The following is a 25,856-nucleotide window of genomic DNA, read 5'->3' on the forward strand; positions in this document are numbered from 1 at the left end:
CGAACTAGGGGGGTAGTGTAGACATACCCATGGATATTAGTCTCACCATTTAGATGAGACTAAACAGCACAGACTGCTGAAACATGGCCAGATAACTTCCTTTATGTCTTCAAGACACATCAGGTGAAAATAACTTTGACAGCTATTCAGGAATCAATTTTGCAGCCCTTACATTGAGCAACAATTATTTACATGAGTAATCACAGTAAAGTTGGACTGGTGGGAGTTAATGCTGTTCAATATAAGGATTGCCGATTCAGACCCGTCGTGAACAAGCATTTGCTGTGTTCACCTAATGCTTTGACGTGTTGAAGTCTATGGAAAGTTTTCCATGTACTTCAAAGAGATTTGGTTCAGGCCATTAATGAGTTAATTATTTTATTTGTCAATAATGGCTCCTAATGGCCACTGCAATTTAAGATAGCGATTGTGAAAACAATCCGGCATAGGTGCTTTTGCACCTTGTTTTGTATAGTGGTTAATTTTCCTTTTCTGCCAGGAACTTTGAACTGGTCTAGGTCAAAAAGATCCTAAAGTGATCCTAAAAGGTCCTAAAGATCCTAAATGATTTCTCAAGTGAACTAGTTCATAGTTCAGCTGAGCATCTGAAAAGTTTAAATATTAAATTATCCAGGTTAATTTCCTTTCAATATGAAAAGCTGCTATTTTGAAGTTCACTGTGGAAGACTGATATATAATAGGATGATATTCTGAGATGATTTAGTGGTCTAGTTGTTGTGTGAGCATCATTCCAGATGACCGTGGATATTTTTGGCTTACAATGAAGGAACCTCATAGTAGTGTCACGGTGAAAGGTTAGTCTTAGGATAGTAAAATCCCGGGACATACCTTTATTAGAATCTGGACATGTCAAAGAAAGGGAGGATATTGACATATGCAATCTCACGGGGTACTTTAATCTGATGCACTCTGCCATACTCACACAGTATGCTAAGTTTTGCCATAATTTATATCAAATACTGCAAAAGTATCTCTTTTACAGGCAGGAGGACTCAAATGTAGATTATGACAATTTTTGGAACATTTTAAAATAATTATATTGCACTGCCTATGTCTGTTTAACCTCTGTTTTCCTCTCTGCCCCTTTACTACCATTATCCCTTGATTAGTAGTGATGATATTGCTCCATGCTAATACAAAAGGCAACATGGCCAGCACTGCATTTTTTTCTATAAAATATACATCATCCCCACCAATTCCAGGGACATGCCCAGAGTCACTTGCAGGTGGACACACTGATCTAGGCACAGTTATTCTCTTCTGTAGGACAAATATATCAATAGGAATCTTCTCTCTTTCGGACATTAAGATGGACTTTCTTATGTTCACCTTTCACCTCTGGTAGCTGCAAGCAAATCCTGAACTTAATATATGTGACCATCAGAAATGGCTATAACTCTCTCCTTACCTATTTACCACGTGCTCTTGCTGGGCTCAATTTACTTCCTTGATTTGGACCACATGGTTGTTAATTTGATGAAAATATGCAATTCACATCTTGCTTTGGTTTTCAATCCTAATCCTAGGCAGGGAGGGTGCAAAAAAGAAATGGCTGAAGAAAAATACAACTTCATGGGGGATATTACATAAAAGAGCTTAAGTGAGCTAAATCTTCAAAGACTTTGGCTTATAAGGGCCTCTACACAAGCTTTGTGATACAGCAAACTGGAAGGGACCTCTTCGTTCCCCGCCCTTTTCATTTTCATCTTCATTTTCATTGGCACCAAAGGACCAACCCCCTCGGTAAGAGAGAGGTGAGATGCTTGGAACAATGGATAATGAATCATCGGATCCATGGTGAGATAAAGAACACTTTTGTCTCATATATTTTTGGTGATGGGAGAGAGGTATAGATAATATATTAGCTGTCACAGTTAGCCTATAGTTAGTCTCAACATGAGACCCTGATAAAAAAAAATCATTGTTAGCTTTTAACTTTGGAAATAATCTTTGCAAGATGAGTTTGGATTGTTCCATGTCTCTCTCTCTCCTCTACCTTTCCCCTCCCCAATTCTATTTTATTTCTTGTTAGAGTGCCCTTACAGCTTTTTCTTCAGACAGACAAACAAACAGACAGAATGACAGACAAGACACATAGACAAAGATTATTGTTATTCTATAAAAATGGACAAAAATCATAGATTCAGAAAGCCCTTCTGCATGATACTGTCAGAGAACCAGGAACTGTGCCTCCCGTCCACATTGCCTCCTGACCCCTCCTTCAATCACCACTTCCCCAAGACTCATGGATAGCAACAACAACAACAATAGTAAAGGTTTTAAGTGCAGTTCTCAAAGACTGAGCTGAAGGTCCAGGTCAGTGACTCCACTAGGTTCCTTAACTGCACGTTCCACACTAGAGCATAAAGTGCTGTGGCATTGTTTGTTTTTAAAACTCGAAACATCTCTCCTCTTTCCATGTTTTTTTCTTTTTACCTTGTGGCTCCTATGTTCTTGTAATGACACATAAGAAGGTGCTTAAAGGTTTTCTTAAAGGTAGCATTGCAGAGCGCATAGCAGGCAGGGTTGATGGTGCTGTTGATATAACAGAGCCAGTAACCAATAGTCCATACAGTGTTGGGGATGCAGGAGATGCAGAAGCTGTTGATGAGCACCATCACATTGTATGGTGTCCAAGTAATGATGAAGGCCAAGAGAATAGCCAAGATAGTCCTGGTCACTTTTTTTTCTCTTGAAGGAGGGGGTTTCTTTTTGGCCGGCTGCTTGGTCATCTTGACAATTTTACGTGCCACAGTGTTTTGCTTTTCATCCCCATTTTGGCCATTAGTACCTACAATCTCCACGGTGGTGTTGGTGGGAGCACAGCTGTCACCCTTTTGGGATTTAGTGATTATCCTGATGCACGTCAGCTTGGAATTCTCCCCTTTCACATGGGCGTGGGAGACAGAAGCCGTGGTGGCCTCTTTGGTAACTTCATCCTCCTTCACATTGGAAGCAACAACGCTGACCGAAGTGGAGTCATTAGAACTCTCCTTCTCTTCCCCTGGAACACAGTTCTCTGTCACAGCCTCTCCAGTGGCTTTACCATTCTGAATTTTGCTGTGCTCCAACCCATCCACGCTGGGTGGGATGTTGTTGTTGTTTGGTTTCACTATTTTACCTTGGACCAAACTGGGAGAAACTGGATCCTGGCTTTGTGCTGGTTCCTTTTTTCCTTTTTTTATCCTGCTCTTGCTGGCCCGAGATATCTGCCAGTAGAGGATGGTCATGATGATAACAGGCAGGTAGAAGGCTGCAATAGCAGTGCCAAAGGTGACAGCAGCATTGGAAAAAAATTGGATGTAGCACTCCCCATCAGGAACAGTTCTTCCCCCCACAATAAACTGCCAGAAAAGTATTGCAGGTGCCCACAAGATGAAGGACAGCACCCAAGCGGCTGCAATCATCATGCCCGCCATCTTAGTGGTCCTCTTTACAGGATACGACAGAGGCTTGGTGACACAAAAATATCTGTCAAAGCTGATGATGAGAAGGTTCATGACAGAGGCATTGCTGACCACATAATCAAGAGCCAGCCACAGGTCACACACTACAGGCCCCAAGGGCCAATAGCCAATCACTGTGTAAAGTGTGTACAGGTTCATGGAAAAGACACCAATAATCAAGTCAGCACAAGCCAAGCTGAACAGGAAGTAATTGTTGACAGTCTGTAGGTGCCTGTTGACTTTGATGGACACCATGACCAGAATGTTCCCAATGATAGTCACTAGACTGAGAGACCCTGCCACCAGGACTATGAACACCACCTCAACAGTTTTATAGGGACTCCCCAAGGCCAGAACATCTCCAATGGAGGAGTTTATATAAGTTGAGTTATTCATTTCTGTGACTCTAACAAGAAGCCTGACGACCAATTGTCACTTAAACCTGCAGAGGAAAGAAAACAAAAGAAATATCGTTATGAAATGAGTCTTTTGATTCTGGCAAATGTAGCCCAGAAAAAAGCGTAAGGGAAGAACTCCAAGATAACATGTTGTGGTTTGGCAGAACCACATGGACATGGTTTATCGAAAACATTAGGCTGTTTGTAATTTCCTGTTGCGAACAATATAGACAGGTGGTTAAATTAAAGCTTGAACCAGGATGAAAAATTTACATCCAGAACTAGGCTTTGGACACAGTAATATGCATATTTGTTCAGATCCAAGTTTTTTTCTTGTGACTGATTATAAAAATAAGAACTATTCACAACATTTGGAACTGAATCTTGGTTCCAAGTCCCTCCCCATACCTTCAAAATTTAGACATGTTTTGATCCAGGGTTGTGTTTCAATCCCATATATAAATTAAATATCTCTTGGAAAATAGTCTTGGAGGGGTAAACATGTTAGTTTGTAACTTTAAAAAAAACGAGCAGTCCTGTGGCACCTTAGGCCTGGTGTAAACTAGGACCTTACACCAAAATTAGTTCCCCATGGTTGATTTTCTAAGCAATGCATCCACACTACCAAGCCCGTTATTCCAGAATAAGAAGCCACTGAATTTGAATTCTGTAGTCCTGCTTTTCATGAGGAAGAACACTATTCCCGAACTTGTATGTCCAAAAGAATGTTAGCGTAGGCACTCTGGTGCTGCTAATTCAAACAAATTGGCCTCCGGGAGACCACCTGCAGCTCCCCAGAGTGCTTCCTGAGGCTCTGAGTCCGAGACAGGCTCCATTAATGTGGATGCGCTACCTCGGACTACATTTGATTCTTCCCTGTAATGGGGACAAGGAACTTCGAATTTGTAAAATTGGGTGCCCAGAAGTCAAACTTAGTAAATTTGAAATAATCACCAGTTTAGACATGGCCTAGAAATTAACATATAATAAATGTGTTAGTCTCTAAGGTGTCACAGGATTGCTTTTTAACCTCAGAGAAGTTTGTCAAACAGAATATACAGTTTTTAAAATATTGAAGGAGATTATTTTTTAAATTGGATGGTAAAACGATAACTTAAGTTTCTCTCTACCTGGCAAGGTGAAACCAGGAAGTTTTCTGTGAGGTCAAAGAACTTGCAAATAAGGTTTCATCCTACAAAACAGCTAGCATCACACCTAGTACTTGCTACTTCTGACTCATAAGAGCCAGAGCTCTACCAGATAGCAAAGATCTGGTCTTAATGCAATATAGTTTACCACGTATTAATTAGTAACACAGGGTTTTAAAAAAATCATTAAGATCAGAGTTTTAGATATCTGCAATACTCAGAAAAATTCAGTTAAAAGAATCTTTTTCTTTCTTATCTTAAGCCATTACACCTATGTAAACTTTGTTTGAAATGTAATTATGCAAATACGCTGGCAACACCCCCTTCTTCTCCCCCAATGCAGCTTACTTCAGGTCATTTCTAAAGGAGCTCTTTTGGTACTAAAATAAGTCCTCCCTCCCTTAACAGCCTAAGGTAACATCTACAGATCAAATTTACCAGAGGCTCTAGCTTGCACAGTTCCCAAGGAAACACATAGCAGCACAATCAAGAGCTGTTCTTCCTCAAAAAATAAGACTTGCACAAAAGGGGGTTTTTGCGCAAAAAGGAGCCGTCTACACAGCAAAAAATCTCTTGCACAAAAGGGATCCAAGGAGGAAATGCAAATGAGAGAGAAGAGAGAATTTGCACCTATCAACAAATGAATGCTCCATTTGCATTTCCTCTTGCAGAAGAGTATCGTAGTATAGATGTAGCCACTGACTCTACTAGTTATCACAGCACATCCATGGATAGTAACTGCATGTTTGCAATGAGTAAGAATGGTAAAGGAAAGAAATCTATGACACTTTTTGACCAGAATGGTAATTGGTTTATAGGTTTATGGTCTGTAAACACCATAATGATATATGAAAATGTTCAGTGCTATAAGAATTCACATGTAAAAATGCCTATGTTAATAAGTAGATTGGAAAGCTTTAAAAGTGAAATCTTCCTTGCAACCCATCTCCCATCTCCACTGAACAACTTCATTATCAGTAAACCATTCCCATCCCTTCCTCCTGACACTAGTTTTCGCACATGGGATAGAGGCAGAACTGGTGGATTTAAGGAAGCTGCAGTGGCTGTGCACCCCTGGTGTGACACAAAACACAGCTGCTTGAGTGGGGAGTGGTTGGTGTGGCTGGTAGAGGCAGAGTAGAGATAGGCTGCTGAAGTAAAGGGGATGAGGTCAGAATTTCTGCTATCATGCAAACTCCCCAGGCCTTCTAGTGTGGCAGCTGTTGCAGTAGCTTCCATAAAACATCTCCATAGCTACAGCACAGCTCTTGGGAGGAAAGATTTTTTCCTATTGTTTTTCATGGAGCTCCCTCGCATCCAGCTGAGATATTCTGAGAGGGTTCGGAAGAGAGAATCTGCACCTATCGACTGATGTTTACTATAAATGGGAACTGCCATTTGCACAGTGAAGCAAAATGGTGAAATTCAGTAGGTTAATTCTGTTACAATGCAGACCCCCAAAAGATAAGCAGCAATCTGAACACATGAAGAACAGACGAGAATCTGAAGTATATCACTTCACCAGCATTGTTATCCAATGAACTATGCAGGTTGGAACTCCATGATCTGGCACCCTCAGGAGCTGACGGGTCCTGGAGGAGGGATTTTGCAGGACCAGGGAAGGTCATTTCTGGCTGCCCTGCCACCGGCCCCCACAGTTCTGTGCCAGCCTCCTGGCTGGCTCACCCCCTGCTGCTGGTCACCCACTGCACTGCCGGCAGACCCTGCTTCCCTGCTGGACAGCCCAGCTACTGACATGTGGTGGACTCCTGGTGCCATGCCAGGCTTCCACTGCTGCACTGGGCAGCCTTGCTGTTGAATATTGGGCTCCCGCTGCCTTGCCAACCTACAAGGCTTCCTACTGGACCATGGATGTACCTGGATCAGAGAGTTCCGGTTTAGAAAGTTTCATCCTGTACTTGTAAATTACATTTCCATAATGTGCTTTCCCTAGACCAGTGATTTTCTACATTTTTAAAGTTGCGGGCCCGTAAAACATTTCAACTGATGGTGTGGACCTCTTTGGACTTCTTAGAGATAGTGTTCAGACCTTTCCACCCAAAGTCTGCGGATCACAGGTTGGAAACTTCTGCCCTAGACTAGTGTTTTTCAACCAGTGGTACAAGTACCCTTAAGGGTACTCAAGAGAACCCTTAAGGTATGTCAACACAACTGAAATTTGAAGAAAACTATTTTTTTTATGTTTTGCAGTGCTTTATTATTTTTGTACCTTTTGCACCAAAAAATTTCATTGCCTGCCCAGCTATGATTAAGTTGTTTAAACAAATGTGTTGCAGTGGTAGAAATTTTTGTGTGTATCTGAAAACTAGGTACTGGGAGTACTTAATTTATTTTTTGGAAAAGGGGTACTTTATAAAAAAAGGTTGAGAAACACTGCCCCAGGTTCTCATAGGGTACGTCTAAACTACATGCCTCTGTCGGCAGAAGCATGTAGATTTGTTTGTTCAGCAAAGGCAAATGAAGCCGCGATTTAAATGATCGCGGCTTCATTTACATTTACATGGCTGCCGCGCTGAGCCGACAAACAGCAGATCAGCTGTTTGTTGGCTCGCGCGCTAGTCTGGACGTTCCCCCTGTCGACATCAAAGCCCTTTGTCGGCAGCCCCGGTAAACCTCATTCCACGAGGAATAATGGGGCTGCCGACAAAGGGCTTTGATGTCGACAGGGGGAACGTCCAGACTAGCGCGCGAGCCGACAAACAGCTGATCAGCTGTTTGTCGGCTCAGCGCGGCAGCCATGTAAATGTAAATGAAGCCGCGATCATTTAAATCGCGGCTTCATTTGCCTTTGCCTATGTGTCTAATCTACATGCCTCTGTCGGCAGAGGCATGTAGTCTAGACACAGCCATAGTGTCACACCAGTAAGGTACAGGCTAATCCTTTAGCATAGGTGCAATTCAAAAGCCCTGATTTAGAAGATATATTCAACATCCCACACAAAGATGATAACAATAATTTTGTGTATGTTCAAAAATCTAGCTGATGTCACAGATCTGCCAAGGTTTATCAGGTAAGTACTTCCTTTTTTTCTTTAAGTCCCCAAGTTTAATATGGTGAGTCTGGAAGGAGTTCACTGGTGCTTAGGACAAAACACACAGTGAAAAAATTTGGGAGACATCATTGGAGAATTTAAGAGATGTTACAAATTTCACCTTTGGTAACAAATAACTGAAAATCTTCCATGTATGGGTGATCATAGGGAATCTACCAGAGTCAGGAAGAATCTATATGGAGTGCTATTGCCTCTTTACTCTTACCTTCCCCTCACTTCTGGCTCCCTATACCTTTTCCCTCTCCTCCCTGCACACAGCACATGTTCTTCAAGAATTGTATTTCAGGAGTTCTCTTAACCCACATTTTCCCTGGATCCCCCAGAGGTGGAGTTAAGGACATTCTAAGAATTCTCTGTGTAAATTGTAAGCAGAGCACAGTCCCTTAATATCAACAGAATAAATGCATAGTATGTCTCTTGCAACAGTAGAAAGACATAAATATAAAACTCCCTTAAGAACAGTGAGGAATGATACATGAATAGGTGGCAATGCCTAAGATACTGTCTTAATTCTGTCTTCTGGGCTTTGGGATTTGTACAGCACTTAATTACAACTTGTTCACCTCTGTGCTGATAATCTAAAACTGGTTAATTTACTTACTTTAGCACAATAGTGGGAACTCAAAATTGCACAAGGGAAAACCAAGTCTTGGTAGTATCTCTGGCTGTGGGAAACTCCAGAGAAGAATCTCTGAATATTATTTATTTATTAATTATTAATTATTTTTATCATTATTCCGAAAGGTCCCTATCAGGCTCAAGCTATTTAGTGTCTGTTCTTTAAATGTTTCTCCGGCACCTATTTCTTTGTGGTGAAGTATTTGACCATCTGTATGATCTTGAAAGTATTTACATTCTCCTCTGATCATGGACATCGCTTCTAGTTTTGCTTTTGCTGGGTAAACCAGAAAAATACAAAGTGAACATGCAAACCTTATACAACCCCTTTGGTCTACAAAACTGGATTTTATGCCCTCAAACAAAATACCCACCATGATTCAAAGGTCTGGTCTCTTTGTTCTTGCAGATTGAGTCTTTCTCCCACAGACTAGTGAGAAGATTGTCAAATTCTACCTTAGGGAAATGCTAGTTCTTCTCTACACAGTTCTGGTGAGATTGTACCATGACTACTGTGTGCAGCTTTGGGCACCTGAAACATTATTATGGAGTGGAGAGGGATTTGGAGAAAGGAAATTCAAAGTTAAGGGTCTAATTTACCACTTGATTATTTCAGTTGCATACTGGTGCAGTTCATCTGATTTCAGTAAAAATAAACTATTTGGAGCATTTTGGCTATAGAGATCTGAAAAAGAGACAGATTGGTTAATTTCCCTATTTCATGTTAGGTTGGATGAGGACCTTGGAAATCTAGTGGCTGTGATTATGAGATACCAAATGTCCAGGAAGCAGTACAAAGAAGAAAGTTCAAAAACAACAAATAGTCTAGTAGCACTTTAAAGACTAACAAAACATGTACATGGTGCTACTAGTCTAGGTGTTACTAGATTATTTGTTGTTGTTTAAGTTTTTCCTGTTACAGACTAACTTGGCTACCCCTCTGAAGCTTTTTAACAAAGAAGAAAGTGTTATTGTGGATTTGTTTTCATGGATTCTGAGGCAAACGTGAGCTATCACTATAAGCAGAAGGAAGAGGCTATTGTTGTTCTCTTCATTGCTTCAGCATTGACTGGTTCTGTGGCATTTCACCTGACATTTACCTCAGCTGCAAGTCAGGGCTCTGGAAAACAAAGCTGCAACCTCACTTGACTTCCAATTGGACTGTTCTTCATTTTCCTTTTGCATCTCAAAGATGTATGGAGAAGGAAAGGAAAAGAAAGAATGATCTACCATTCTCTTTTATTTGCTGGGATCCTTTTGGTGGTAGGCATAGGAGGAGATGGTAGCCCTTGGGCTGCTGCAAAAAATAATGTCAGAATGGAGTAGTTACAGTGATATGAAGAACTATGGAATTATAAGGGGGGAGGAAAGGGCACAGAATGCCAATAATGAAAAAGGAAAAATAATGCTGGTTGGAAATTTTCCAGCAGAATGTTTTTCTATCTGAAAATGCTGATTAATTGAAAACTAAACATTTTGCATTGAATATTCATTTTGAAGGACAGATGGAACAGAGCATTCCAATCAGGTTGAAATGAAATATTGAAACATTTTTGGAAGTGAACATTGTAATTTTCTACTTTGAAACAATTGTTTATTTAATATATATGTACATAGTATATTGTAAAAAAAATTAAAAGTCAAAATTGAAATGGAATATTTGGTTTTACTGAAACTAAATTTTTTGATTGACCAAAAATGTTTTTTTCTCTGAAATTTCATTTCCTGGGAAATTTCTTTTGTGTGTGTGTGTGTGTGTGTGTGTTGCAGAATAGGGGGAAAAAATTAAAAAATGGATTTTCCCATCAAACTGAAAATCTTTTTTGTCCAGTTCTATAAGGATATGTCTACACTACAGCATTATTTCAAAATATCTTATTTCGAAATAGTTAATTTGATATATGTTATTTCGAAATAACGCGTCTACACACAAAATGCATTTCAAAATAGCATTTTGCTATTTCGAAATACCGCATCCACACTGAGTGGACACTGATTCGGAGTTAAGGCTGGCCACAACCAGATCAGAGTTAGGGTATCAGGTAAGGAGTGTCTTTGTGTGGCTGTTGCCTGAGGCTATCTGAGGCCTGTGCTTAAAGGGACACTCCCCTCCCCCAGGCAGCCGGTTCTCAGGTGTCCCTGCTTGCTTGCCTGCCTTCCACATACCCCTCCCTAATCCCCCTTCTTGATGTCAAATAAAATACACGTATTTTAAAAAAATATAAACTCTCTTTATTTAACAAAACTGGGGGGGGGGGACTCTGGGGAGACTGAAGAAAGGAGGCAGGAGAGGGGAGAAGAGAGGGTGGGAGAGGGGAGGGTGTAACTGGGAGGAGGGAGCTGGAAGGGGGAAGGAAGGGGAACAAGGCGGAGGGGAGGCTCAGGGCACCGGTGTGGGGGTCTCCTCGAGGTGTACCGGTAGTTCGGAATAGGAATCCTAGTCCGAACTACCTAGTTCGAGCCCCGTGTAGCCGCGTTGCACGGGGTTCGAACCAGCAGGGATTTAAAAATGGCGCCGGCCGGCTTTATGCAAATGAAGCCCGGGAAATTCAAATCCCGGGCTTCATTTGCAAGTGCGGTATGCCTACATTACCCCGCTAGTTCGAACTAGCGGGGTAGTGTAGACATACCCTCAGTGACAGACTAGTTTGCTCTTTAGCTGTAGCCTTTTTGCACTGATGGTCCAAGGAACCCACTATTCAAATGAGTGATGACAAAAATTGTTCTGCAAATATTCATTTGGAGTGAGATGTTCAAAAACAGGAACATAAAGTTAGGCCACTAAATCCCTATTTTGTCACATAATTAACTGATACTGCTTTCATATAGCAGCTCACAATACATTTCTGGATTTCAAATAGTGCTTTAGCACCTATTTTTGAAAGTCTGGGCTTTGAATTTTTAAACAAACTTACTTCAACTATTCTTGTGTGTTGTAGTGGATCCACTACTTCAGGAGACAGTCAAGTAACTCATTTATTTTAATGCAAATGCCCATGGAAAGCAATATTTCCTTTTTTCTGATGTTTTATTTTATAGAGTCATGGATAGAAAGGAAAGAGAGTATAGAATGATACTGCTCTGGTCTTGGAGCAACATATTGCTTAGAAGCAAACAACAAAGAAAATGATGGTTCCACATGGGTGTCAGAAAAAGCAAAGACAATAATCTTGAGTATGATTCAATGGGTCACTAAGGTACATAGTCAGATATCTAAGTCACTGAAGTATCCAAATCAGCATGGTTTACAAGAATCAACCAAACAGCAAAGCACATTCATGTGACAGAGCAATGTTTGTGACAATTGGTTATTCTTTGCCTTGACCAGTATAGTCCATGCTTGACAGTACTACTGCCCAACCTGGGAATCAGGAAGATACACCATTTTTTAAAAATAACATCAGCCAGGTGGCAATGCTGTGGGATTCTTTACTTTGAGAAAATGGTGAATATTTTAACTTGCCCAGGGAGACCAAATTGGAGCATAGGTCAGAAAACTTAAATTATAGCACCAGCATGCATCTGTATCAGAGTTCCCTATTTTTTAAGAAGTGGGAAGGGCTGGAGGCACCCTATTTAAAAACAAGTGTCTACACAGTGCTTATTTTGAATGAGCTATTTCGAATTTGGCATTCTTCCCCGTAGAATGAGGTTTAACTAAATCGAATTAAGCGCCCTGCTTAATAAATATCTCTGCAGCCAGAAAGAGCCACAACCATAAAGTGTCACCAATGTGAAAGCAAACCCACCAACAGGGTATGTAAAGGGGTCCATGGCCCCGGGGTCTGGCAATTTTAAAGAACTCAGGACTCCCAGCCACCGCTACTATGGCAGCGGCAATGGCTGTAGCCCTGGGTCCTTTAAATCACCATTGGAATAGCATGTGGGGCTTTGGAGTGCAGCCTCTGGGCAGCTCAGAGGACTGGCAGAGATGAAGGGGACAGTGCAGTCCAGGCCACACTGGGGGCTGGCAGCCCTGCCTCTTCTTTCCAAGGTCTTGCCCCTTGCTCCTCCCCACATTGCTCGGGGGCCTGGTAAAGCTGTCCCACTTCCCCCTGAGTGAAAGTTAAATAGTAAAGCCAAGATTTTCAAAACTGTCTAGAGCAGTGGTTCCCAACCTAGGGTCTGAAAACCCCTGGGGGTCTGCAAGGGCATTGCCAGAGGTCCATGAAAAAGATAAAAGATAAATAAAAATGATTATAGGAAATAAGTTTTAAATAAATTTCAAAGCTACAGTCAATTATTTTTAAATTAAATATCTTCCAGTAATGTTATTCGTTGTCTGAAAATCCATGTTGTGGCACCTTTGTGTGACAAAACGATCCCGATGATTAGAAGCATATAAACGTTAGCCATACATTCAACATGGATCTGTGGCTGCAATCAGGCTTGCTGAACAGAAAGGCGACTAATGAGCAGAGTGAAGAAACCACAAGTGAAACGTCTAATCAAACAGACATAAGTAAATGAAAAGTGAGAAAATACTACATTGACTACTAGAGTTGCAGCAGGCATTGGCTTTCACGGGGGTCCGCAAATGGTTTGGGAGAGGGGTGACTGGGAATCCGTGAATGGTTTGGGGAGGTGATTGGGGGTTCACACTAGTGAAAAGGTTGGGAACCACTGGTCTAGAGGATTGAGATGCACAACTCCCAATGAAATTAATGGGGAATTGTGCATCTGCCATTCCAGTGGTTTCGAAACAAATTTTTGACATTTCAGTGAATTCAGAAGGTGAAACAGTACTCAGGTCTTAAAACATATTATTTGTCCTGGTGATATTCAACTGTGAGAGCCTCTGTAAAAATGCTGGCTGCTGCATTCTGTGCTTACTGTATTCTAGCCAACATATAAATGGGAGCACTGCAGACAAAACAATTGCAGCAGTCAACTCTTGACCAGCTGAAAGCATTTGTACAATAATTAAATGAAGATCTCAGCGTGGCAATATTCTGATAAGAAATGTTCTTATTTCAATGGTGTGAATCCTTAACATTAGAGGGCCTTAGAGATCCTGGCATAACATTAGAGGGCCTTAGAGATCCTGGCATAGTGTCCGTTGAGGGATCAGGATTAGGGTTACACAGGCAGAGGGTTCATTCCCCAGGAAACAAATTCTACAATGGAGCAAAGACAATTAGCATGAGCTGGGGATCTCTTGCATGAATGCTATACCCCAGGCATATAAGCTCTGCGAGGGCTCTCGAATCGCTACACATTTCCATGCATTAGGTTTTGAAGGGCAAGACAGACAATGGTCAAGAGAGGAGCAAAGCTTATGGATCCTGCATTGAGAAGAAAGCAAAGCAGTGATACAAGTGTGGTGGATGCTGGTGCAGCCAAACCATGCATCAGCTGTGCTGCTGGTCTGCGCCTATGATGGCAAATTCCTTTTGTCTCCGGTATCTTTGGAATCACCCTGGGTATGTCTACACTACCCCGCTAGTTCGAACTAGCGGGGGTAATGTAGTCATCCGCAATTGCAAATGAAGCCTGGGATTTGAATTTCCCGGGCTTCATTTGCATAAAGCCGGCCAGCGCCATTTTTAAATGCCGGCTAGTTCGAACCCCGTGCCGCGCGGCTACACGCGGCATGGAGTAGCTAGTTTGTATTAGGCTTCTAGCTGTGCTCCCCCGGGCTTCATTTGCAATTGCGGATGACTACATTACCCCCGCTAGTTCGAACTAGCGGGGTAGTGTAGACATACCCCCTGTTACTTAAGCTTGGTACAGGGCACAGGATTTACAACACATATTGACATATCCTATTGGTGCCCAAGTTCTTTGTAACAGGAGCTGTGCTCAAAGAAATGCATCACCAGACTGCATGCGCCACTCAACAGATGCTTGGAACCAATCAGAAAATGTTTTATTTTGTTTCAGACTGTAATGAAATTAGGCGTTCTCTCCAGGGGGATATGCTGAAAGAAAACCCAGGCAGGCAAACTGATGGAATCCTGAGATTTCAGTTGATTTGAGTCACATCTGCCAGGCAATAAAATAAAGAATTGAAGTACATGAAAACTACCTCTTATTCTAATTAGAACAACATGTGGCCAAAGAAAAGGAGTAATCCTAACACTGATCCTTCAGGTACATCAGTGCACAAGGGAGTAGGCCTGGGCCTAATTGGATCCATGTTGATGGCCATTGTTTGATACTGCTGACAGGACTAGAACCAAATCAAAGTGGAGCCTCACAATATATGGTGAATATGTCAGAAGAATGTCTTTATCAACTACATCAAATGCTAGCAAAACTTGGCCCTACCTCTTCAGCTTCTCCCCTGGAGCTGGCTAAGCTTGCTGCCATTTTAATTGCTCATAACATGACTCCTGACACCCCAACTGCTTCCCTGCCTTATCCCACCCAAGGCCTGACCCCTGCTCTGCCTCTTCCCTTGAGGCCTCACCTTCTTTCCTGTCTCTTCTCTCAAGGCCCTGCCCCCATCACTTGCTCCTCTCCCTCTCATCCCTTATTGACTCATCTTCACACCCCGCACCGCAGCTGGGCTTTCTCTGCTCTGGGACTGGGTTGGGAGCTGATGCAGCCTGACAAGGACCCTGCCAGCAGGTAGGTGGTGGCCTCTGTTGATCAGGGACTGAGGTGAGTCAATGACTAGGCACCGCCTCCTGTCCCACAGTAACTAGACTTTTGGTGTCTGGTCAGGGCATCTGACAGGACACTTTTCAACCAGACTTTCTAGCTGAAAACCAGGCACCTGGAAACTCTAAATTGCACCCAAAAAAGTCAAACGCTGGACTGCCTGGGTAAAACCAAATACTATGTTGTTTTACACCAGGCCCCTCAGGACATTCTACCCTCTTTGCCACAGCATGCTGTATGCTGCCCTGCCATCTTGACAGACTCATTGGAATTCTTGCTATTCACTGAGCTCAACAAGATGAGTTTGTATTTGAATATAAATGATTTCTTCGAGAATTGTAGACAGAATACTTAAATTACAAACCTGATGAAAATTAGTCATAGCCTCAGCTGCCAAGGAAAATTCTCCTCAGAAAAAAGGAGGTATTTAAACTTCGTTTAAGATTAGATGGAACAATAACAGATTCCAAGGAGATATTCCTGGAATAATTGATGTCATGACAGGTAAACACGCCCTCTGCAGCCCAGCAGGAACAGGATTTAAAGCACTTCATTACCTTCAGCCAGGTGCCATGTCTGCAATATCAGAGACATCTTTTAGAACTACTCAAAGTCCCTGACTAGCAGGTGAAAAAAGCCACAGGTGGAGGAGAGGGATCAGAAAGCAGACTCAAGCTCAAGCCCATTTGCTCCGAACATTTGGAGCTAATTCATGACATGACCAAACATCTTACTCAGAACTTCCATAGGTGGAACTAAACAAACAAACAAACAAACAAGACTTTCAAACTGATTTAAAGGTTGCAGGGCTATTGGTAGTGAAATAACGATAGCAAACAAATCACTTTAAGGCTTTAAGCAATGTACAGAGTTTCTTGGGGATCACTTGTAACATTGCAGGATGCCAGAAAGTCAGAAAATTCCCACAAAGTCCTATGTTGCTCTGGACAATCACTCCAGATCTCCTGAAGTCACACAACATTCTCACAGAGTCCCAGGGAATTCTACAGAAATCCAAAGAAGCCCACAAAATCCCAAAGTGATTCTGCAGCCCATAATATTTCATAGCTGTTTCATACCAACTCTCACTGCAGTCAGTGGGAGTCTTTCCATTTACACTAATGGGAACTGGTTCTAGCATTTAGCTGTTATCAGTGACTTCCTTATTTACAGCAGTGCACAGCACTCACCTGTCATCTAGCCAGGCTCAAAGTCCCTTCACAGACACCAGCCTAACGGATAGCAGATAGCTGAAATTCCCCTGGATGCTTTTCTCACCAGCTATAGAAAGTATCCATCTGTTCCTTGCCTCAGAAGCTAAATACCTCACTGAATGCTGAAGGAAGGCTTTGCTCCCAGTCATTGCTCTCACTAGTACCTCAATGATTTTAAATAGAATTGTGCCAAGAAACTGTTAGATCAACAGCTACAAATTCTCATCAGTGCAGAGGAGCTTGAGTCTGTTGACTTCCCGGCAGCAAAGTTTCCAAGAATGTTCACTCAGCTACAGCTAGAACTGGGCTGGAAATTATTTTCCTATCCCAAAGGAATTTTTTCGAGTTCAATTTTTCCTCTGTTTCAAACTGGAACAAAACATTAAAACGTTGAAAAGACTTGCTAAACAACAAAACCAAAAAGAAATATTTTTATGATGGATTGGACCTCACTTTCGGAGTGCCACTAGATAGATGAGGGTCCCACCGAGCCTGCCAGCTATACCAGCCTGAGTTTCCCTTGCACTGAATTCCTGTGCCAGTCCCTCAAGCCCCTTTCCAGGCACACACCCAAGCAGTGATGGCCTGTCAATACAGGCGAACTAGGCAGTCACTTAGGGTGCCAAGACAAACGACCATTGAGGGCTTTGGAGGCAGGGGCGCCAATCGCGCATTTCACCTAGGGCGCCAGTTGCCGGCAGCTCATCTAGGGCCGCTCTTGCACCCAGGCAAGACCACACCCAGCTGCAGACACAAACTGTAGTCAGATTTACTCTACTTTATGGTGCACACACCATCTGGAATGTGAACCCAAAATAATGTTGTCTGTGCTATACAAAGAGCTGCACAGCACAAGCTCATAAGAATTCCCCACCCACTGTAAGAAGAAAAACAAAATATTACTTGAGATGTATTGAAATCATTTAGCCACTTACGTAAATTTGGAATTCAGCCCACTCCTGTTTCTTTATTTTCATCGTCTTTGCTCATCTGTTTCTCTTCTGGCACAATAAACTTTTGTCACTCACTGAGTTCTGGAAACCTGGAAATGTGGTCCATTTCTACATCTTCTCTATCCGTCCATTTTGGTTGTTACTTACTTCCCTTGCCACAGAACAAATCTGTGCAGACCCTGTGTTGACCTATGGAGAGACCTGGCTCAGATTAAAGCACTGTCCCAATCCTCATCATGAAGTTGGACAAAACTCAAATCCATTTTTTAAACTAAAAAAAAAAAGTTTGGATAACTTAATAATTTATGTTTAACCACCTCTGCAGGTCATAGTCCCAGCTGTGACTATTGTTTAATGATATTTCCTAACCCACTAGAAATGGGAAATACTGGAATTCTCATGATAAAATCTGTTCTTGAAAGATATTCAGCCAGATGTTGCAGTTCAGAAGGTTTAGATAATTTGAGAAAGCTTGAGAGAGACGCATCCTACGGTGTATGTGTCTTCCTCTGTGAAATGGGGAGGATATCCGTTTTTGTAAAGTGCTTCGAATTTTTCAGACGCAGGATGTGATATAACAGATAAGATGTTCTTATTAATATTGCTTTGTGTTTCTTTGCTATGAGCCTGCACAAATTATCTCCCCTTTTTATGAGACTAGAACCTGAATGTTTATTTCTTTGAGGAGCAAAAATTCAATTAGCAGTTTGTCTGTAGATGTAGCCTTTTTCATTCACAGTTGCTACATTTTTAATAAGTGCTATAACTCTCTGGCTGTGTTATGTCTCAGTAAACAACTGGTACCTGCTTTGCTTTTAATTACATAGGTTGTGGTTGCCATCAAACTCACTTTTTCTCCACTAGAGATTTAAAATATCCTTGCAAGAGTAATTCTGGCTGTGACGCATAGTGACCAATATTGGTTGTAATACACTGAGTTTTTGTTTAACAAAGTACCATATCTTAGCTCTGGAAATGAATCATTCACTCTGTGCAGTGGGGGGTGGGAGAGGAAGACAAGCCCCTTATCCTACATTCACCAGAAATATAAAACCTAACAGAATCAGCTTAATAATGGGTGATTTGGGATTTGTTTCTGACCTCATACACCCATAGAGCATCTTTGTACACAGGACTACAACACTCAAGGAAATAGCCCCAGGCTGTTTTCTCATTTTTGTTGTGAGATACTGTAAAGTTTGGTCAGATCAATATCTGACCTACTTTGTCTACTGCAACAATCTACATGTGCAGCCCAGCATCTATGAAAACCTTCATGACACCAAACTAGCTGTGAACGTGAAAGAGCAAAGGAAAAGACATGTCAGGCTTCCAGTGGGGTTATTTCTAATTCAAACTTTTAAGAGTTCTAGATATGGTTCTGAATGACACAGTTCAGATGGGTAGGGAAGAGCAGATTAGATTGCTACAAATTAAGAGCTATACTGTGCTTAGCCTTCTGTGACCTACATTAGGCTTATTTCAATTGCAAGATTTTGGACCCAGGGCTGTATTCCTGCTCCTCCATCATGGGAGGCAGTAGTCTGTGATTATGTGGCACTACCTCATGTCATCAGCTTACTGGCCACTGGAGCTGGCTGGATGCATATGGGTTGATAGAGATTCTGCTGTACTCCATAAAAAGATTTTTCAGTTTACCTTCCCGCAGTTCAACAGAGACAGCTCCACTGCCTCCCAGTGGGAGGATGGCGCATATCTGTGACGCCCCTTTTGGTGGCCTGCCTGCAAATGTTAGACCAGACAAAGTGAATATTAAAAAAAAACAAAAGAAAGAATACTCTTGGAAGGATGGTTTAAAGTTCATATTGATAGTGGCTGGTATATAAATATGTCACTGCATTGTGAATGGCTTTGCAACACCAGTGCAATGTCTAGAGATTGGCTCAGACAAAGAGCTCATCTTTTGCACTAAGGTCATCACAGCTGTTTTTATTAATACGCTATAATTCTATTTGTTTTTTAGTTCTTTTTTCCTTCGTTAGTTCACTGCTCAGCAATTTCCCGCTTATGTGCTCCCTTAGTTCAAAAGGCCCCTCTCCACTGCAGAGAATACTTGCAAGTTATAAGTTGTGCTATCTGAGTTTTCACTTTACTCTCATTATCTGGAATGTCACTGGCATGACCTAATTCTCTCAGTCTAGTTCCATATTTACCTAACAACTCATTAAAGAGGTTCTTCCACACTGAAGCAAATTTATGGGAAATCAAATATGGTCTGGAAAAGTAATTTACTTGGGGGCATGCACCAACAAATTTAGCCTAATTGTAAACTCAACTGTAAAAAGCAAGTTAAAGTTCATTAATGGTCACAATGACTTGTTATATGAAATGGCTGTTTATAAAAAGGAAGAAGGAGACAAAAATTACTGAATTGTTTTCAACAGAAAGTCATTTACTCATACCACTTAAGGACTGTGTTAAGATTATGACTGGTAAACAAGAGGCCTACAGAACGAGAAATCAAAGAAACTTAGATTGGTGTGTTGGAAATTAGGCCCATTGATGGACAAAATAATTAGAGGATCAACTATTTCTCCCAATATTCCTTTCTGCAGTTCTTTAAAAGAAATAATGATGAGGAAAATACTGGCTTCAATGGCACTGGCTGATGAATTAAAAAACAAAACAAAACAGGAGAAGGAACAAGCGTCACCATCATGGATGCCAACCCTCACTATGTCTTAGGACCCCAGACTTTCTTCATTCTCATTCTCATTCTGAGAACTATTCCCGCAAGACTGGGGCAGAGAAAGCATTCCAGATGACACTGCAACCTCCACTGGCTCCAGCTGAATCTCAAACACCATCTGGGCTTTGAGATGTTGGGCAGGTTTATCCTAGAAGCACTACATTGCCTTGTGGTGGCAGTAATAGCTGCACAGAGTAGTTGTGCTGTTCTTGTATGGCGTGATGGGATCAGATTTATTCACAGACATGTCACCCCAAAAATGCTGAAGTGCCAACACTAGTTAAGTCAAGCTCAGTGTGAGGTGTATGGATGTGGGGGGATGGGACAGGAGGTGGGGGGAGGGTGCATTGATGTAGATGGAATAAAGGGGTACAAGAAGTCAAAGATGTTAACATACATCTGAAATGGTTCAATATTAAAACAGTTTGAAGTAAGGTTGTGGATTTCATATACAGAGACCTCAGTCTTCTCAATACCATGTCAGCATTATTAATAATGTTTAATATTAATTAACATTAATGATTAAAGTTAATAATTAACATGATTCATAATCCTTTAAACTAGGGGTGGGAACCTTTTTTGGGTCGGGGGCTACTGACGCACAGAAAAATCATTTGGGGCCTTTACAAAAGTGAAAAGCAACTTCTCCTGCCTGAGAAGGAGAAAGACACTCCCCACATTGCCCTCACACCCCAGAGTCTGTGGGAGTCCAGGATAGTAGATTTTGTCTGCTCCAGCCCCATGGTGGAGTGAGAGCCAGCATAGGCTCCCCAGTGCTGGGGTAATGAGCTCCGAGTCCTGGGTGCTGGATCCAGGCAAGCTGGGGGCTGGATGCAGCCTCTGGACCTGAGGTTTCCTATCCCTGTTTTAAACCCTCTATTAAAGATACAGAGAAGAAGAAAAAACAGTGAGAGGATTTGAAATTTAAAGAATTAATGCTTTCATTTTAACAACGTTCTTTGTTTCCTTTCCCCGTGGCTATAGAGAGCCTTTAAATGAAAAAAAAAAAAAAAAAAACCATCTCTTTGATGATAATAACTGTTCTTTTTGGGAAAAAAGAAGAAGTTAGTTAAGATTGAAGGGATCTATTGTCATGGCTGTTGTTAAAGTTCAATCCCATTTTCTAGAAAACAAATCAAGCCAACACACACACACAAAAGGGAAAAGAAAAGAAGAGGAAAAACACAGGGGCAGAACATGCTCTTATCAGTCACTTGGAGACCTGGCACACTGGTTCCTGCACTGGGCTGTTTAAAGCATTGCTTTTAACGGCCTCCATTTGGTCATAGGCACATGGCAGTGATGCAAATTATGCCACCTTGGACAGCTAAACTAGACTCCTATTAGACTGAAGGCAAAAGGAGAAGTATATTAAAGAAAGAAAGGGAAGAAATAAAGTAGGGAAGGAAAAGGTTACATAGGATATGGAGTGGGACAGGAGAGATACAAAGGGTAGGTGTTTACTACTACTTGTCAATATAACTGATGTTGATCAAGGGTGTGAAAAAGATACCTCCCTGAATGACACAGATTACCCCCAATGCCCTCCCACTAACATACCTTCTGAATCTTACAAAGGTGATGTAATTATAACAAAGGAGAGCACTCTCTCATCGGCATAGAGTGTCTTCACTAGACATGCTACAGCGGCACAACTGTGCCGATGCTCTTTAAAGGACTACTAGCATACTTGATCGGGTTTTCAGGATGCTACAGTGATGGGGTGGAGCACTGCAGCGGAAGATGCTTTGTGAGGGAGAACTCAGGACTGGAAGGATTGTTAATGGCCCCTGACAAAAAGTGGACAGGGGAAGCCAGCGTGTGACCTGTATGGTGGTAGGTTGGCTGGTGGTGCTAAGGACATGAGCTACAGCACCATAGCCTTTAAGGTACTCAGAGTTGTAAGGCACTGAACAGCTTACTGGCTTAGTTGAAATTCAGGGGGGTCACATTAACTCTCTTTTGAAAACGGGACTTAGATGCTTTTTAAAATGTTACCCTTCTAATCATTTGCAAGTCCAGCACTGACTGTTCCACTCCCCAAGGGAGGCGTGGAGAAGGGGTGAGATTATTCCTTTGGACAGTTGTTTTAGGTGGCTTCCTTGCTATTACTTATCTGTGAATAAGAGCACATTCCCTTACAGACAACTCTGTCTTTTCTTCCTGATTCTACTGGTTATAATGATGGGCCAGTCTTGAAAGCTTTGAAGATTCAGGTACACATCCATATGTTCAGATGCTTATCCCTTGGTGTAATTCTTTGTGACTGAATACAATCATTGATATCAGTGGTATCACCACCGCTATAGAATTGCAACAAACCTTGTACAAAATATGTCATTTCAAGTGTCAATGGAACTTAGAATTTTCTCAATATAGTTGTTCTGTTTATAAGCATGTATCATTTTTATATCTGCAGTTACACATATTGCCTATGTATTAGCATTATACACATGTATTGTATTCCTGGGCAACACTCACCAGATAGACTTTACATTAGAGCCAAACAGCTGTGTTAACGGCCCATTAAGGATGCCTCATTCTCTTAGTCTTCAGGACCTTAATTTAAAATGTGCCTTAAAACTATTACATTAGAGTGCTACTGAAGATTATAAAATCCCATCTCTAAAAACTCATCATCCCCCTCTCCCGGACGGTTGTCAGGGATAGGTGCACCAGTTTAATAGTGCTATGTAGGGCCCCATAAATCCTAAGGATGCCTCTGCTTCCTGCTCTCAGTTATTCACATTATGAACCTGTGACTTCAAAAGGGTGGCTTTAAAGGGAAAAAAAGAGATTGCATGAAAATTACTTTTTTTCTTCCCAGGATATAACCAGTTTTAGAATATTTTGGTATGACTGCTTCTTGGTGTGCCTTCCTCCCCTCCCCCCCATCACCATCACTTTATTTTACAAACAAAAAGAACTTGGCAGTGGAAGAGAAAACACAGCTACAGACTCTGAGTCCACTTACTAGTAAAGTCCCCCTACTAGCATGCTTCTCTCTATCTTGATGTATACTTTTTAGGTCAAGATGGAATGATGCATGCGGGGAGCTATAGTTCTCATAGCCTAAGGCCATGTCTCCATTTACTGGGGGACCTTCTGAGGTTCGATTTAGCAGGTCTAGTAAAGACCCGCTAAATCGAATTGACCTCAGTATTCCTTAAACTAAGGTCCTGTTGTGAGAGTTTCTCCCATCGACCTCCCACTGTGGTGCTGCCTCAGAAAACTGATGTATGGTACATCACCTCAAATTACACAATTAACATAGCTAAAGTTGTGTATCTTACATCGATTTTCTCCACCAGTATCAACCTGGAGTAATGGTTTTCATCCTTTTCTGTATTTTGACTGTATGTTACGCCATAGAGTCACAAAATGGACTCCCGTAATGCATTTAGCTATAGAGACTCAGGAAACCCTGAGACCTGTTTGTGATGATCGTCGTGCTTGTGCCCCATCCTGAGTTTCAACATGCTATAGGCCATATCTCTAAAATGGTTTAGATTCAGTGTTCCCTGGTTTTATTCAACTAAGATTTGAGTGGAGATATTATTCACACGTGGGTCTATCTTGCAGCCCAACTCCATAGTTAGTACTTGAGCACCTTCAAAATAGAATCAATAACAATAGTGAAGTGGCTAGTGGTTTTCATGGAATTTCTGGAGCATCTTTTTAGGGTATAAGTATTCTGCTTGTGGCTACGGTTATATTTGGCATATAAAAAGTATAATTAACTATAATTCAATGTAATTTTACTTAGGGTATAAAATTCTACTTTGAGTTCAATTGTGGTTTCATTTGTCTTACTGACGTATTAATTAATGATTTGGGAGGAAGGTATTTTTGTTTATTTTGATTTTTGAATGGCACTATGTTGTCCTTGATTGGTTAAAGTTTGGATACTCCTGTCATAAGTTGCATGATCAAGTGATTTACAGTTGAGTACACACTTGACTGATTATCCAGTTGCATGTCATGGTGGGGAATATCCTTTATATTTTTAATTATCTATATCTTTACATTCAGCTACTCTGCAAAAGAGCATTCGAAAATGTCAGTAGTCACCCTTTTTAGATACCCATAACTGGCTTCCACTCATAGTTAGTGCAGTCATCCTAAAGAAATGCCAGTAAAAACCTATGATCCATCCACACCATTATATATTCACTTTATATACATGAGTTGGCTTAATTCTTCCTTCCTTGGTCCATATCACTCAAGGGGATTGCTGCCCTTCTGTATTTCCCCATTCATTTGTGCCTGGTGATGTGCATTTCAGAACATTACAAAATCTTAACAATCATTATCATACATTTTATGTTGTGTACTTCCTTATTAACAGTCACAGGGGAAAGGGCTGAGCTGTCCTGAAGAAGGAACCTTTTGGAGTAACCCATGGAGGGAAGAAGAGATAAGCTAAACTTTGTGTAATAGACAGGGGCTGTGTCTAGACTGGCCACTTTTTCTGGAAAATCAGCCGCTTTTCCAGAAAAACTTGCCATCTGTCTACACTGGCCGCTTGAATTTCCGAAAAAGCACTGACATTCTACTGTCTGAAATCAGTGCTTTTTCCGGAAAAGCTTTGACGCTCCTGTTCGGGCAAAAGTCGTTTTTGCGCAAAACTTTTGCGCAAAAGGGCAAGTGTAGACAGCTGAGATTTGTTTTGCGCAAAAAAAGCCCCGATCGCGAAAATGGTGATCGGGTCTTTTTTTGCGCAAAAGCGCGTCTAGATTGGCCATGGACACTTTTCCGCAAAAAGTGCTTGTGTGGAAAAGCGTCCGTGCCAATCTAGATGCTCTTTTCTGAAAATGCTTTTAACGGAAAACTTTTCCGTTAAAAGCATTTCTGGAAAATCATGCCAGTCTAGACGTAGCCAATTTATCTTGACAATATAGCAGAATCTCAGGAAAAAGCTTAGTTTGGATTCTGCATCGTGTGTGGACTGTGTTCTTAGGGTATCAGCACACAGTGCAGTATTTACAGACCAGCCAAAAAAATTACTTTTTATTTCAGTCTCTCACTTGCATGGGGAGAGCAGGGAATGGCCTGTAATACCTATTTTGTGTGTGTTGGGCTGGCGAGGGACAGGGGTTGTTCTTAAAAACATTCACCATTCTGACTTTGAGTTGAGGCAGGGGTGGAAAGAAGCCTTGATCTAATTATATGATAAGGATGGCCAGGGTCAGAAAGCAATAGGGTAACACAGAGCTATGTATCACTAGAGCGTCTGATCATGTTGGGGCCAGCGACCCACCTGGTGTTATCAATTAATGAAATCCAAACTGAGTGTCATTCTGGGCTATGTGGTCAATGGAAAAACATACAGTATCATTTACTAGGGAAATGAAAAATAGCTCTGCTGCCCCACTTCACATGCTCATGCGCTAGGAATGAAATCCCAGTCAGCTCTATCTCAAAGGCAACAGGCTGGAGAAGGCACTGCCAGTGGAATCTGGCCTGAGTTTTCCTTGCTCTGTCATTAATGATGGCTGTAGCCTCTGTACATGACCAATGTCTACACAGACTTCAGCGGCCACTCACACATCTCTTTAGCATTATGGCTTGTATGCCTCAACATTTATTTTCCAAGCAAGGCCTTAGCTGTGTATGTGTGTGAGATTGTGATTGTCAGTACTTGTGTGTGATTTTGTGACGATCTGTT

The 25,856-nt window shown here is 41.6% G+C and overlaps 1 protein-coding gene across 2 annotated transcripts in view; it reads right to left on the bottom strand.

The window, feature by feature from the left end:
- Positions 1-663: 663 nt before the first annotated feature.
- CHRM2 (cholinergic receptor muscarinic 2) overlaps positions 664-25,856 on the bottom strand; it is a 135,874-nt gene continuing 110,681 nt past the window's right edge. Inside the window, exons 1-2 of one of the 2 annotated variants that reach the window (XM_075940159.2) lie at positions 16,502-16,768; positions 664-3,909 (exon numbers count right to left, since the gene is read on the bottom strand). In XM_075940159.2, coding sequence (XP_075796274.1) covers positions 2,454-3,863 — 1,410 coding nt within the window. In that variant the 5' untranslated portion in view covers positions 3,864-3,909; positions 16,502-16,768 and the 3' untranslated portion in view covers positions 664-2,453. Of the gene's footprint in view, positions 3,910-16,501; positions 16,769-25,856 lie in introns of those variants that run through there. The other variant, XM_075940154.2, reaches the window with a different exon arrangement.

The sequence above is a fragment of the Pelodiscus sinensis genome, chromosome 1, assembly GCF_052426305.1.
Source record: "Pelodiscus sinensis isolate ZL-2025 chromosome 1, ASM5242630v1, whole genome shotgun sequence".
NCBI classification, from domain to species: Eukaryota; Metazoa; Chordata; order Testudines; family Trionychidae; genus Pelodiscus; species Pelodiscus sinensis.